Source organism: Phyllobates terribilis, unplaced genomic scaffold (assembly GCF_046119375.1).
Source record: "Phyllobates terribilis strain yellow unplaced genomic scaffold, ASM4611937v1 Scaffold_1__5_contigs__length_1240528914, whole genome shotgun sequence".
NCBI classification, from domain to species: Eukaryota; Metazoa; Chordata; class Amphibia; order Anura; family Dendrobatidae; genus Phyllobates; species Phyllobates terribilis.
The window spans coordinates 801,967,455-801,983,019 of record NW_027362761.1 but is presented as its reverse complement, the minus strand read 5'-3'; the positions used below and the strand labels follow the sequence as shown (position 1 = coordinate 801,983,019).

Genomic DNA, 15,565 nt, shown 5'->3' with positions numbered 1-15,565 from the left:
GATCCTCTTCCGTAGGCCGCGGCTCCGCAGTGGATCGTCAGGGTTGAGGACCTTCCATCGCGCTCCTGTGACGTCGGCGTCTGCTCGGCTCCTTCCAGGACCTTACGCAACGTCCGGACGTGAGGCGGGGCTTCAGTTCTCGCGCGCTTTCGGAGTCCACGCCCCTCTTCTTCCCGCGCGGCGTCCTCAAGATGGCGTCCAATGGCGGGAAAACTCCACGTATGGCGGGAAGAAGGCCGAAGATGGCGCCGGATGGCGGGAAAACTCCACCGATGGAGGGAAGGAAGCGGAAGATGGCGCCGGATGGCGGGAATCTTCACCACAGGTAAGTTTGAACAGTCTTTTTCAGGCACGCAGTACCCGGTGGTTGCGGGCACGAAATCCTGCCGACTACGCCAAAAGTTGACGCGCCCCTGGGCCTGTGTCGCGCTGCGTTGCGCACGCGGGAGCTTACCCGGAGCCGGATCTCTTGAGGGTTGTAGTCTCGTGGCGGTGATCCGGTCCGTGCCCAGGGAGTCAGACTAAGTGGCGCTGTATCAGCGGTAGATGATGGACGACTACGCCACCCGTTGAATGCAGCTATGGAGCTGCCGCTGCAGGGCAGACCGCTGAGGCCGGTGGTAGGATAGTGCAGCGTAGATGGTATAACCCCCAACGGGAGGGGTATGGCCTCAGGGCAGCCGACGTGGATGACGGGGGTAGCTGGAACCACTCAGAGACGATGCGGTGTAGTTCAGGGTCTTTACTGGTGACAAAGATAGACCCTCCCGGAGTACTGGCTAGCGGTTGGGGCCTGGTCAGTCCTTGAGCAGATGGGATCTCCCCTGGCCAGGCGGAGTTGTAGGCCTCCCAAACTGACTGTACTCTTCTGGCTACCTTGCTAGAAGCGAGTATAAGTAGCCCACGTCCCTGAGTGTACCGTGTGGTGCTCACCCGTATGGCCGGTGACTCGGGGCCTTCTAGTAGCTTCCGCTCCACGACGGCGGTGCTGGTCCCATGCGTGTGACCGTGCCTTCGGGTTTCTTGGCCAGAGGACCTGAAATCCCCTGCCTGACGGATTCTGCTGCTGGGTAGGAGTTAGTCCCCACAGCCTCGGACTCCGGGTCCGGTAAGAAATCTTCTCAGTCAGGGCGAGCTCTGCAGCTGCCAGCCCCTGACTCCTTGTAACACTGCTCCCACAGATCTCCTGTTGTTTCTTCCTATGCTGCTTCTCTTCTCTACTTCTGGCATGGCCCAGGAGCTGGGCCCAGCCGGAGCCACAGCTCCCTGTCAGCCCTCCTGGCTGAACTCTCCCTCTGAACTCTCTAACCCTGCCTCAGCCCCAGGTTTATATAGGGGAAGTTCTTCCCCTCCCAGGACTGGGCAGGAGGTGTGGCATGCAAAAGATCCCTGACCAAGAGACCTCCCACCTGCTCTCAGACATAACATTGCATTACTGTGGAAACCAGACCCCTGGGGTGCCACATATGGACTTTGTTTCCTTATATATATTGCACGCAACACTTTATAGCCTCTATTGATAGTTTATTCTCTTGACAGGTTTTTATACCGTTGAGCTTGTGTGACTCTATACCTTGGGTCCTCACTATCACTAATTGCTGTATTATTATTATTTTTCTATTGCATGCGACACTTTACAGATTTTTTCTGATTGTTTGGATAGGCCTTCTATGCCTCTATATTATCCTTGTATGTGCTGATACCTGTCTATTACCTTGCTCATACCCTCAGTCATACTCCCAACCTACTAACTGTGGTGGGATCCTTCTATTTACTCCTCCTTTTTTAGTACTTTGTTTTTACTGATTGTTTTAATGAACTGAAATACATATTGTTTTTTTGGCATCTATACTTCATTTATCTTGATTGGATTGCTTTAAGACTGAAATATTGCATCTAATAGGCCACTTTACATCTTTGGAATATTTTATAAATTATCAAGGGTATTTTTACATTGGTCAATGATCAGGTGCATGAACAACAATTCCTGACCATAAACACATTCAACAATCAATTGACATTTGACTTGCATCCTTCATGTGGACATTAAAGTCATTGTCAGCAGTAAATTTTCTCATGTAAGCAGGGATGGGCTGCTAAAGCTAATGAAGAATTTGGATACTTCTATGTACATAAAGCAAAACATGAGCCAATCAACTTCCTATGTCACAAATCGTCGCTTTGTCCTTCGGTAGGGTTATACAGAGCTCATGATTATGGATGACCACAAAGCGGCAGGTTTACTAGGCCTCCAGTGATAATCACCTGCTGATAAAACTGTGATTTTATCAAAACTACAGTAAGCAGTCCAGTAAGTAACACATTGCTGGAGTCAGGGTCTCTGCTCCTATGTCATGCTGCTCTCAAATTAGGTAGCATAAACCGAGTGATAGATTCCCTTTAATAAGTAAAATACTTAATACAAATTAATAGAGTAAATTATGTTTATTAGCCTAAAAAATATTACTTTGCCTTTCAGCAATTTCCACCTTATAGATGATTTCTCACAATAACAATTTATCACCTATCCACAGTATAAGTGTTAAATTACCCAGTGCAGAATCACATGAATGAGCCCATTAAAATAGATCAGCAGCGAGCATACTTAGCACAGTGTGCATTTTTTACAATGGCAGTCAATTATGGCAATATGGCATACAGTTCCATATGTCCAGCCTAGATATTTATCATATACATATACCATACATGGCATATATAGCATGTAAGCCACAAATACGCCACAGGTGTGATGTAAGCAGAGCCTTTCTTTTCAGCTTAGATAATAAGCTTAAAACACAATCGGTGAAGAGATCAGGTCCATTCTTATTTAAGGTGAAAAATGTCGTTCTTCTACAAATTAAATGTGAATTTGCCTGTTCGGCACCTGCATGAGATTTAAATGACTTTTCTTCAACATGTGCGGAATGCAAATTATTTCAGATATGCAAGCTTAACTCATAGCTTGCTTCTTATTACACTTCTAGCCTTAGCATTCCAGGTGGGGTTTTTAGTGTGACTACTGTACTCAATGGGAAACCTGTGTAAATTACTAGTGTTTCAGCAAAATATATATCTACTTTTACTTGTCATAATTGAATCCTAATGATTATCCCTTTCTCCACTTTAAACTCATATATTGATATTCTGTTCATCTACAGAGGTTTATTCATTGAAAAGACGGAATGTTCTGACACTTGCTTGGAACCCACGAAAGACAAAGCATCCATCAGCTTTGGAGTATGCCCAGGAGACGGACTTAAACTGAAGCTCAGAAACAGGTAAGGAGTCATTAAGCAGTAGAGAATAATCATTGATCCGAATGCTCGGCTTTGCATGTAAATCCAGGCTACAGATCCTAGGACTCTAAATAGGCTCATTCATAATTGAAAAGAAACTGAATCAAAGCAGGAACTTATTGGCCTAAGTGGTCCTTAGGGGTCAAATATATCAATGCCGAACAATTAGCAAAGATTGGCCAAAATACCAGAGCAATGGTGCTGGAGTGGCTTCCTTGCTTTAAATTTAACGCTACCTTCTACTTGGAGGGATTGTGCCTTTTCAGAAAATCTTAGTCCCCATGCACTGTTTGTTATAAAAAACATACAAACCACTCACCATCTCCAGGTACAGAGCTGAGTCTCTGCCACTGATATTGATTGCAGCGCTGATGTCACTTCGACAGAGCGTCAGCCAATCACTGAGCTCATCGGCTCTGAACAGGGATTTCTGTCTACACGGCGGAGTGACTGAGCATGGTTACTGGCTGCAGTGATGTCAACACCTCAGCCAATATCAGACACCAGCTGCAGAACAGAGACTCAATGGTGGACCCAGAAGGGTGCTTGTTTTTTATAACAAACTGGGCCAGGGGATCCAGATTTTCTGAAAGCAGACAACCCCTTTAAAGGAGTATTATAAGATTTGAAAAACATAGCTGCTCTCTCCTACATAGGCCTATAGGCAAGGGTTAGCAGAGTGCCGCAACCCGTATCGGCAAGTGATGAAGTTGACTGTGTTGCATATCAACAGAGCTGGTGACTTCGAGAAAATATCTAACCTATTCAGCCACTCTAGTATTCATACTTTGATGGCAGATTAAACCTTATTACTATAGTAGAAAACATATAAAAGTAGACAACAATAGAAAGTTACAAATATCATTAACAAATATGTAAATAGATGTTTCAGCAGGTTATCAAGACAGAAAAATAAATATGGTATAATATGGAGCGTGGATATTTTTCCAGGTTTAAGCAACTACCCTCACCCCATTATTAGCATATCAATACAATTTGCCATATGTGTCCCTTAGATTTGGTCCCAGGAGGTGAACCGGGAAGTCCATTTGTAGGGAATTTTGTGTCATAAAAAATGACAGTAATAAGACACCCGCATCTATCTGAAGAACGGGGCACTGGCACGCACTTGAAAAGAATGGAGAAGTGAGCGCACGTGTCTAACTCTCTGCACCTATTTCTATGGGAGTGTTGAAAATTGCAGAGTATTCAGTTTCAAGAGGTTCTCAGCACAAAGATAAATTCAGTATAATATCATTGGGACAGATACTTTTTGAACAAACTCGGATATATATGAAATATTGATAGGATTCTAAGCAGGGCTGTGGAGTCAGAATCGGAGTCGTGGAATCTGAGTTAGTGTCCATTTTGGTGGAGTCGGAATCGGAGTCGGTATGAAATGGACCGACTCCAACTCCTAAAATATATAATAAATTGGGTACAATAGTTCAATGCAGATTGTGGGGAATATTTTTTTCAGAAGAATTTGGGAAAGTTATGAAATGTCTGTGCTATTCCTGATCTAAGGGTCTAGACTTTTAGCTGAGTAAATTTATCACTTAAACATGAGCCATGTATGAGGGAGTCGGAGTCGTGGAGTCGGAGTCGGTGTCATGGAAACTGAAGAGCCGGAGTCGGAGTCGGAGGTTTGGCTTACCGACTCCACAGACCTGATTCTAAGAGATCGCACCATGGGGTTCCCTTCTCAAGATACAGTAGAACCTATCAATATGTAATACTTATGATAAAATGATAAAAATAAGACAATCCCTTTAAAAACAAGAACACATTACATTCAATTGGATGGTTAATGGACAGAAGATATATTTCTTGTTTTCATGCTAATAAAAAAGATTAGTACTATAATAGCAGAGAATAATATATCGAAATGAAAAGTGGAAGTTTGACTTATGTCTGACATTGTTAAGGTTTAAAGGCATTTAAACCTTAACAATTGCGCTTTAGTAAACATTTCTTTACAGTAACAAAATCATGAGGAATTCTAGTCCTTGTGTGAGGGGGCGGATATCCATGTAGATCATCTAAAGATGATGTGCGGAGGAGTAGGCATGCTTCTATCCATGGATTTGAGTCCTTCAGGAAAAATATCTGGTCTGTGCCATAGATCAACACTATCTAAATGTGTGATTTACTTTACAAACTGGTCACAGACAAGAATTTTTGCAAACATAAACATAATTTAAATGGTACTCATTAAAGGGTCACTTCATGCACCGGCTCCACATCAGCAATGTTGGAGCTGGGTCTCCCGGTGCCTGTGTTATGTTGTTATGTCACATGATTGCTGCAGGAAATCATCAGCCTCTAATGGGCTACTGATGTCCCTCAGATGGAACTCGGCCATCCAGGAGAGAAGATTTATTGGTGGACAATAGCAATTAAAGAAGCAGTACCATCAAACTTTTTATCCTCCTAATATATTGCAATCATCATATTAGAAAAGACAAGAATGAGTTGGGCAGAAAGGCAAAATGAGCAATTGTAAGTACACAGTGCTACAGTGGGGAAAATTAGTATTTGATACACTGCCGATTTTGCAAATTTTCCCATCTACAAAGAATAGAGAGGTCTGTAATTTGTATCGTAGGTGCACTTCAACTGTGAGAGACAGAATCTAAAAAAAAAACAGAAAATCACATTGTATGATTTTTATTTGTATAATTTTATTTTATTGCATGAAATAAGTATTTGATCACCTACCCCCCACAAGAATTCTGGCTCTCACAGACCTGTTAGTTTTTCTTTAAGAAGCCCTCATACTCTGCACTCATTAACTGAATTAATTGCACCTGTTTGAACTCGTTATCTGTATAAAAGACACCTGTTCACACACTCAATCAATCACACTCCAACCTCTCCACCATGGCCAAGACCAAAGAGCTGTCTAAGGATACCAAGGACAAAATTGTAGACCTGCACAAGGCTGTGATTGGCTACAGCAACTGTTGGCGCAATTATTAGAAAAAAAGAAGAAACACAAGATGACTGTCAATCTTCCTCAATGTGGGGCTCCATGCATCTTGCCTCATGGAATAAGGATGATTCTGAGAAAGGTTAGAAATCAGCCCAGAACTACACAGTATAACCTGGTCAATGACCTGAAGAGAGCTGGAACCACAGTCTCAAACATTACCATTAGTAACACACTACGCCGTCATGGATCAAAATCCTGCAGAGCACACAAGGTCTCCCTGCTCATGCCAGCACACGTCTAGGCCCGTTTGAAGTTTGCCAATGACCATCTGGATGAGCCAGAGGGAGCATGGGAGAAGGTCATGTGGTCAGATGAGACCAAAATAGAACTTTTTGGTATCAACTCCACTCACCGTGTTTGGAGGAAGAAGAAGGATTTTGGCCAACAACCTCCTTCCCTCAGTATGATCATTGAAGATGGGTCATGGCTGGGTCTTCCAGCATGACAATGACCTGAAACACAGAGCCAGGGCAACTAAGGAGTGGCTCCGTAAGAAGCATTTCAAGGTCCTGGAGTGGCCTAGCCAGTCTCCAGACCTGAAACCAATAGAAAACCTTTGGAGGGAGCTGAAACTCAATGTTGCCCAGCGACAGCCCCAAAATCCGAGAGATCTGGAGAAGATTTGTATGGAGGAGTGGGCCAAAATCCCTGCTTCAGTGTGTGCACACTTGGTCAAGAACTACAGGAAACGTCTGACTTCTGTAATTGCAAACAAAAGTTTCTGTACCAAATATTAAGTTCTGTTTTTCTGTTTGTATCAAATACTTATTTCATGCAACATAAAATGCTAATTAATTATGTAAAAGTCATACAATGTGATTTTCTTGTTTTTTTTAGATTCTGTCTCTCACAGCTGAAGTATATCTACTATAAAAAATACAGACCTCTCCATTCTTTGTAGGTGGGAAAACTTGCAAAATCGGCAGTATATCAAATACTTATTTTCCCCACTGTAGCATTGTGTACTTAAAATTGCTCCTTTTGCCTTTCTACCCAACTAATTCTTATCTTTTCCATTGGGTCTATGACATCACGTGATTAAGAACTGACTAGCTGAATCCTTCTAAGCTCTATGTAGAAACAGGGGGTCAATATTCTCTGCATAAGTTATGAGTCACTGCAAAAGTCTATGGCAGGGGGAATGGCAGAGGAGCTGGGTATGGAGTTGAAGATAGGAATGATAAATGCAGGGAAAAGACTTCCTGTTTCTACATAAAGCAGAGAAAAGAGAATAATTAGCTGGGTTGAAAGCAAAATGAGCAATTGTAAGTACACAGTGCTATATAATGTGATAATTGCAACAGATTAAAGCAATAAAAACTTTGATTGGAGTGCTTCTTTAAGATAGGGTTGTCCAAACAGTGGACAATTCCTTTAAATATATGGCTTTTGGGTGCTTATCCTGCCATCAAGATGCATACAAAGACTTTCTTATCAAAAGCTGATTATCATTGTCTTCTGTGCTGCTTTGGGAGATCTTATCTCTTCTTTTCAGTGCCTTAAGGCCCCATCACACTAAGCGATATCGCTAGCGAGATCGCTGCTGTGTCACGGTTTTGGTGACTCACCAGCGACCTCACCAGCGATGTCGCTATGTGTGACACTTTTCAACGATCAGGCCCCTGCTGTGAGGTCGCTGATCGTTGCAAAGTGTCCTGGACCATTTTTTGGTCGTTGGCCTCCCGCTGGCCAGCACACATCGCTGTGTGTGACCAGCGGGACCAACGATCTGGCTGGTAACCATGGTAAATATCGGGTTACTAGGGGCACGCGCGCACTTAGTAACCCGCTGTTTACCATAGATACCACTCTGCTACGGTGAGCGGAGGCTCCAGCGCACCGTAGCAGAGTGGTATCCATGGTAAACAGCGGGTTACTAGGGGCACACGCGCACTTAGTAACCCGATATTTACCATAGTTACCAGCCTGCTCCTGCTTAAGCAGCAGGCTGGTAACGGGGGCAGGACATCGTGGAATGATTCTTTCCACGATATCGCTGCTCCCCTCATCGCTGGTGAGCCTGCCTGTTTGACAGCTCACCAGCGATGTATTAGCGATGCAGCAACGATCCCTGACAGGTCGTATCGTTGTCGGGATCGCTGCTGCATCGCTTAGTGTGACGGGGCCTTTACAAGCAAAAGCTTAAATGTGAGCAGGACACAGCCCAAAAACAAACCATGACACTGCTGCCCCAAAACTTACTCACACAGCAATGTCTTTGTGCATTCTTAATGTATACACCACTATAAATAGGGTATTCAGAAAAAATGCAGATTATACTAAAAGTAAGTTGTATCAACCTCTAATGCACAGTTACACAGGGACATCTGTCACAGTTTAATGTTTTTAACATTTATTTATTTATTTTATTCTCTGACATAGCGCCATCAATTCCACAGCGCTTTACAGACATTATGGGCACTTTCCCAATTGAGGCTCACAATCTACATTCCCTATCAGTATGTCTTTTGAGTGTGGGAGGAGAGAGGAGAACACAAAGATGGGGAGAACTTACAAACTCCTTGCAGATGATGTCCTTGGTGGGATTTGAATCCAGGATCTCAGCGCTGCAAAGCAACAGTGCTAACCACTGCGCCACCGTGCCGCCCCACATCATTGAACATCTGTTGTTACGTGTCATGGATTACACATTATATTGAATAACTTGTCTAGTTGTATCACTAATGGCCGCTTTAAAGATGTCAACTAGGAAATTGCTATACAAGTATAGTAGATCTGGAGGTAGAAAATTTCCAATGTATGTGTGGAAAAAATGATATAGATGACTGAGAATAAGGATCTTTATGGTTTGAAATGCATCAGTCAAGTGGTCTATGTTTAATTAGATACAATAAAAATTATTATTTTTAGAAGAAAGATGGTGCTGGCCCTTTTTGCTATTAAAATACTTATTGTTAGCTTATGCAGCATGATGGAAAGGAGCAAGTACAGTTACAGAATAACTCCTATAGGGCCAGTACATCAGTCACAAATGTGATGCACATGATACAGCGCTCCACAGGTCTCTATGAGTAGAATGACCTACCAATAGAAAGCAAAATTCATAGAAGTTAGGTGGTTGTGTGAGCAATGCTTTTTGAGAATTTTTTAAAGTTATGAAAAAATCACAGGTTATTACTTATCTACAAGATTGGAAATTTGTTGCTTATTGGCGTGGGTCCCACCACAGCCCCCCATTTATAAGAAAATCTTCCATTGCACACTAACATTCCATTCAAATCTCTGATAGTCCCATAGACAATGATGAGAGCAATAGTGCAGACATTCAACCATATTTCCATTTCAACAGGGGACAGGGTACCCTCATTTTTGTGATCAGTGAGGGTCCCTGCAATGGGGCCGCCAGCGATCTGCAACTTATCACTCATCCTGTCTATTAGATATAAATTGTGATTGTGGCACAGAATGACTTTAAGGGACTCTGTCAGCACAGAATGCCTGTTCAAACCAAGTACAGGCGCTCGGTGCTCCATGGCGGGGCCAATCATTTATATACACCTTCCCACCTGCTTGTTTTCCATCTATCTCTTCCCTTCTCTGGCTCTATCAAGCCAGAGCTGTCAATCAAAGAGGGCGGCGATAAAAGGAAAACAAGGAGGTGGGAAGGAGTATATAAATGATTGGTCCCACTGTGAAGCACCAAGCTGCGGGACTTAGTTTGAACAGTCATTCTATGCTGAGAGAGTCCCTTTAAAGAGTAATGACTGCAAAACAAAAAGTGCCAATGTCTTTAGAAAATAGTCACTGTGTTTTTTTTGCTTGTTTTTTTGTTTGTGTTACTATGGTTAACACTTCTATGTTGTTTTTGCATTAATATTTTTTTTTTACATAAATCTACTGACAGAATCTTGGACAGTATTTCTAATTTGCACTGTGTATTTTTAATGTCTCTATAGGCAAAGTGTGTCTATTCCTCGTCCCCATTCCTGGCACTCATCCAAGCTACTGGAGAACCAAACGAATCCCAGCATGATGCAAATATCTCAGGGGACGTTAGGATCTCCATGGCACCAGGCTTACCATTCAAGGTGAGAAAAATGCCCAAGACCTGCTTTGTCACTGCCCACATTTCACTGCACAAATAATATTAAAAAATGTTTTTCCCTAAATTAGCTGGTTTTATTTACTTATATATATATATATATATATATATATATATGTATATATATATATATATATATATATATACATATATACAGGTGCATCTCACTAAATTAGAATATCATCAAAAAGTTAATTTATTCAGTTCTTCAATACAAAAAGTGAAACTCATATATTATAGAGAGTCATTACAAACAGAGTGATCTATTTCAAGTGTTTATTTCTGTTAATGTTGGTGATTATGGCTCTCAGCCAATGAAAACACATCTCTGTAAATCACAATAATTGACAAAAAAAACACCTGCAAAGGCTTCCTAAGCATTTAAAAAGGTCCCTTAGTCTGTTTCAGTAGGCTCCACAATCATGGGGAAGACTGCTGACTTGACCGATGTCCAGAAGGCAGTCATTGACACACTTCACAAGATCCCAGAGTTCCAATTTTCATTTGGAAATCAAGGTCCCAGAGTCTGGAGGAAGAGTGGAGAGGCACACAATCCAAGCTGCTTGAGATCTAGTGTGAAGTTTCCACAATCAGTGATGGTTTGGGGAGCCATGTCATCTGCTGGTGTAGGTCCACTGTGTTTTATCAAGACCAAAGTCAGCGCAGCTGTCTACCAGGAAATTTTAGAGCACTTCATGCTTCCCTCTGCCGACAAGCTTTTTGGAGATGGACATTTCATTCTCCAGCAGGACTTGGCACCTGTCCACATTGCCAAAAGTACCAATACCTGGTTTAAAAACAACAGTATCACTGTGCTTGATTGGCCAGCAAACTCGCCTGACCTTAACCCCATAGAGAATCTATGTGGTATTGTCAAGAGGAAGATGAGACACCAGACCCAACAATGCAGACGAGCTGAAGGCTGCTATCAAAGCAACCTGGGCTTCCATAACACCTCAGCAGTGCCACAGGCTGACGCCTCCATGCCACGCCACATTGATGCAGTAATTGATGCAAAAGGAGCCATGACCAAGTACTGAGTGCAATTACTGAACGTACATTTCCGTAGGCCAACATTTCGGATTTTAAAAACATTTTTCAAGCTGTTGTTATAAAGTATTCTAATTTACTGAGATAATGATTTTTGTGTTTTCATTGGCTGTAAGCCATAATCATCAACATTAACAGAAATAAACACTTGAAATAGATCACTCTGTTTGTAATGACTCTATATAATATATGAGTTTCACTCTTTGTATTGAAGAACTGAAATAAATTAACTTTTTGATGATATTCTAATTTAGTGAGATGCACCTGTATATATACATATATATTACAGAACTGTGCTTTGTAAATGACTTCGGATTGAAAAAAGGGATGTTTTTCAAAACTAAAATGGAACTGAGCTGCATTTCTGTAGTCACAAGACACTGTGAGGTGAAGAAGATGTTTTCTTAGAGAATTACGATGTACACTCTGAGCTGTAGCTGAATTAGCAATTTTCAAAAGTAATTCTTTTCTTAAGGAATGTTTGGCCTGTGCTCTGTAAAACAGCCATTATTACTTCTTGGAAAGAAACCTCTATAATCATGATAATTATATTTAGCAATTAGGATCGTATAATTATACTTTAGGTTTTCTTCACGGCATTGCATAGTGCAAAGCATGTGTGACACACAGGACTTTTTGGTTCCTGAAGATGTCCAAATTAAGATTTTATTTAAAAAAATATTTTCACATCATTAGTATATATCATCCCTGTGTGACTGGTCTGGGTGGGACCCCCGCTATCCTGAGAATGAAGGAGTGCTGATTTAGGACTGCTTTACCTGCACAGCTGCGCACCTGGCCACTGCCTGTGTAGGGGACAGCAGCACATTTTCATTCAATTAAATGCATAATTCATGGAAACTTTGCTAAACCAGCATCTTGGTTTTTCAATTCTCAATATCGTCGGGGTCCCTGCCCTACAGTTAGAATCCCAAAAATCACTTTGTGGTGGCATTTACTAGTCATAATGGAAATAACCCCTTTTATTCTATAAATTACAGGATAGCTGATAACTTACAGATTGTGAAGGTACAATCATTGGGACACGCATCAATTGGCAGAATGTGTCACTTTTATTAGGCTAAGTTCACGCAAGCGTATAAAAAATTGTCTGTGTTTCATCCAGAAAACTCAGCTGATATTTTTCTCTTTTGTCATCTGCATACCGTCCACCTGTAATCCATTTTTACACATCAGTAATTATTAAACATTTATAACACTACATACAGTTTCATTTGTTAAAGAATTACAATGTATCTGTAAATATTGAATGCAATACTGTGGCTCCGTATTGAATTTCTTTTTTGGCGTACCCGCAGACTAATGGGCACACAGAAGAAACTAGTGCATGCTGCAATATTTTTTCACACGCAGAAAATCCTCATCTGCACTGCCCCATTGAATAATATTGGTCCGAGTGCTGTCCATGTGCTGTCTGTTTCTTCATAAACAGCATTCAGATTGAAAATACAGTCATGTGAACCTAGCTTCAGAATGGAGCAACAGTGCACATGCCCGACCACCTCTCCATTCACTCCTTATTGGTGCTGCTGAGACCTGACTTTTTCTGACAGCCCATAGAGATTGAATGGAGCGACGGAGCGGGTTCCCCAGAAGTCGAGCCCCCGCAGATCTACCAGTTATCACCTATCCTTTGGATAGGCGATAACTTCTATTGACTGGACAAGCCCTCTAAAGCCCCCGTCACACTAAGCGAGATCGCTAGCGAGATCGCTGCTGAGTCACAAGTTTTGTGACGCAACAGCGACCTCAGCAGCGATCTCGCTACGTTTGACACGTAGCAGCGACCAGGCCCCTGCTGTGAGATCGCTGGTTGTGTCGAAATGGCCTGGACCATTTTTTGATCATTGAGGTCCCGCTGGGTAGCATGCATTGGTGTGTTTGAAACCTTACCAACGACCTCGTTGGCGACTCAGAACTGAGACACATAGGCATGCATTTGCGTTGCATCGTTATACAGGTCGCTACGTGTCGCCGTATTGTTGCTGCATCGTTGGGAAGATCTGACTGTTTGACATCTCACCAGCGACCACATAGCGACGCAGCAACAATCCCTGACAGGTCGTATCGTTGTCGGGATCGCTGTAGCGTCGCTAAGTGTGACGGGGCCTTAAGGACTCCCACTCATCATTCTATGAAGGCATGTATTAGTCAAAATGGGAATAACCTTTTATTCTATTAATTTTTTGATACTTTAAGTTTGTGCTTGTTGTTGTCAATATTAATAATATAATATACCAAGATTCCCCTTTTTTCAGTTTCATGCTGTAGAAAACATTAGCTGCAGAATCTGTACAGTGCATACTGTATGCCATCTGAACACAGTAGGACAAAACTAACAAAGGGAATGCAAATAATGTAAGAGCTTTACGTTTACTGTGGAAATACTGGATCCCAGCAAATTATATTTCTTTATTTCAGAGTTGATTGGCAAGCCCACCACAAATGCAGGAGTTATGACCTAAAACCAAAAGTATTGTTATATCTGACCAAGTAAGGGCAGGATTGGGCCTCAATTAAATGAGACCTAGCTGTAAAGGCGTGTGTGCATACATTTGGACATTGGGGGTTCTTTATTATCTCACAGTTCAGGCTGCCTTGTTTATGAATATTGCTTAAAATGAATTCATTGTAGGCCACCAAGAAACAATAGCAGACGGTACAACCAAAATAGAAATTATGCAAAAATGTCAGTGTACGAGTGAGTGAGCAAGTACTTACTACCCAGGAGACAGTGCAATGAATGAGCCATGCCAGAGCTGTTACATCATTTTCAATTCTCGAAGGGTGAGGAGTTCAACTTGGGATTTCCAAACGTCTGTTACTGCTCATGAATTCACAGCACATGCTGTTTTGGAGGCAGAGACCTGCTTGGGTTTCTAGTTGTAGTCAGTACCAGGGCATGTGCAAGGGATACTAAAAAATCTGACTTGGGGACCTCAGTAGAAGACAGAAGAACCATCATCCCAGACAATGGCTTGTCATTCAGTTTCTCCTTCAGTATATCGGCTTCAGTGATTTTGTGATGCTTCAGCATCTTCTATTCTTCTGCAGAATATACTTTACTCCATTGTGTTCAGTTGCCAATACCATGTGCTGTGCTCACTGGATATGTGCAGGCGAGATGAGATCTGAAATGGACTGTTCATTGGTTGACTTTGAAGAACAAAGAGTAAGTGTGCTGCCAAGAAATTGTGAGAATGATTGTATCTTGTGCTCCATTATTTTTTGTAGCAATCAGAGATGAGGAAACAACCCTTGAAGGCTCTAAGTGGGTCATGATGCTCCTACTTGAATGGAGGCTAGTCATGGGTCTCATGCCGTCTCAGGCTGTATTCACTTGGGAAAATAAGTTATGTTGTGATGAGAGGAAGGAGAAATTGAAATATGTGTAACAGTTTCATCATGTCCACAGGGGCGTGCAAGGCCAAGTTTACACAGGGCAGTTTGGTGAATTTTTTACTGTGTTTCTGTTTTTGGCCAAGAGTGGTTCCTAATAGGATGAACAGTGGAAAAATAAGACTTCTACTTCATTGCCTTTTAGGTTCTACTCAAAGACTGCGCTACATAAATCTAGCCTATTAGGGTATGTGCACACATTGAGTATTTGCAGAAGATTTTTCTGAAGCAAAAAACAGAGTATTGGCAAGAAAAATGCTGTGTAAAATACATTTTTTCTTATTCATTTGATTGGGTGAAAAATTGCAAAAACGCTGAAAGAATTGACATGCTGTAGATTAAAAAATATGATTTGATGGTTTAAATCTGCAAGGAAAAAAAAAAGCTGCATGTGCACGAGATTTCAGAAATTGTATTCACTTTGCTGGTACAGTGAAACGCTGCTTTTTTTCAGCTGCAAAAACGCAGTGTGTGAAAAAGCCCTATGACAGGTTGTTGAGCCTTTTTCAATTGGTTTCTTAAAGGGAATCTGTCACCACATTTGACCTACAGTATATAAACTATTAATATGGGCAGACAGGCTATAGACTGCTGAAAAAAGTCCTACGTGTATGACTCATATCAGATACCTTGTTGTTAAGAAATCACTTTTTATAACTTTATATAAATGACCTCTCCCAGGCTATGGAGAGGATGTTGTCTGGAAGATAACCCTGCCTCCAGAGATTATTTTACATGTAG

The 15,565-nt window shown here is 41.9% G+C and overlaps 1 protein-coding gene across 4 annotated transcripts in view; it reads left to right on the top strand.

The window, feature by feature from the left end:
• The window catches only part of SHROOM3 (shroom family member 3), a 461,578-nt gene that overhangs the window by 395,508 nt on the left and 50,505 nt on the right, over nucleotides 1-15,565 (top strand). For 3 of the 4 annotated variants that reach the window (XM_073637099.1, XM_073637100.1, XM_073637101.1), the window contains 2 exons: nucleotides 3,159-3,278; nucleotides 10,209-10,340. In XM_073637099.1, coding sequence (XP_073493200.1) covers nucleotides 3,159-3,278; nucleotides 10,209-10,340 — 252 coding nt within the window. Of the gene's footprint in view, nucleotides 1-3,158; nucleotides 3,279-10,208; nucleotides 10,341-14,476; nucleotides 14,598-15,565 lie in introns of those variants that run through there. The other variant, XM_073637102.1, reaches the window with a different exon arrangement.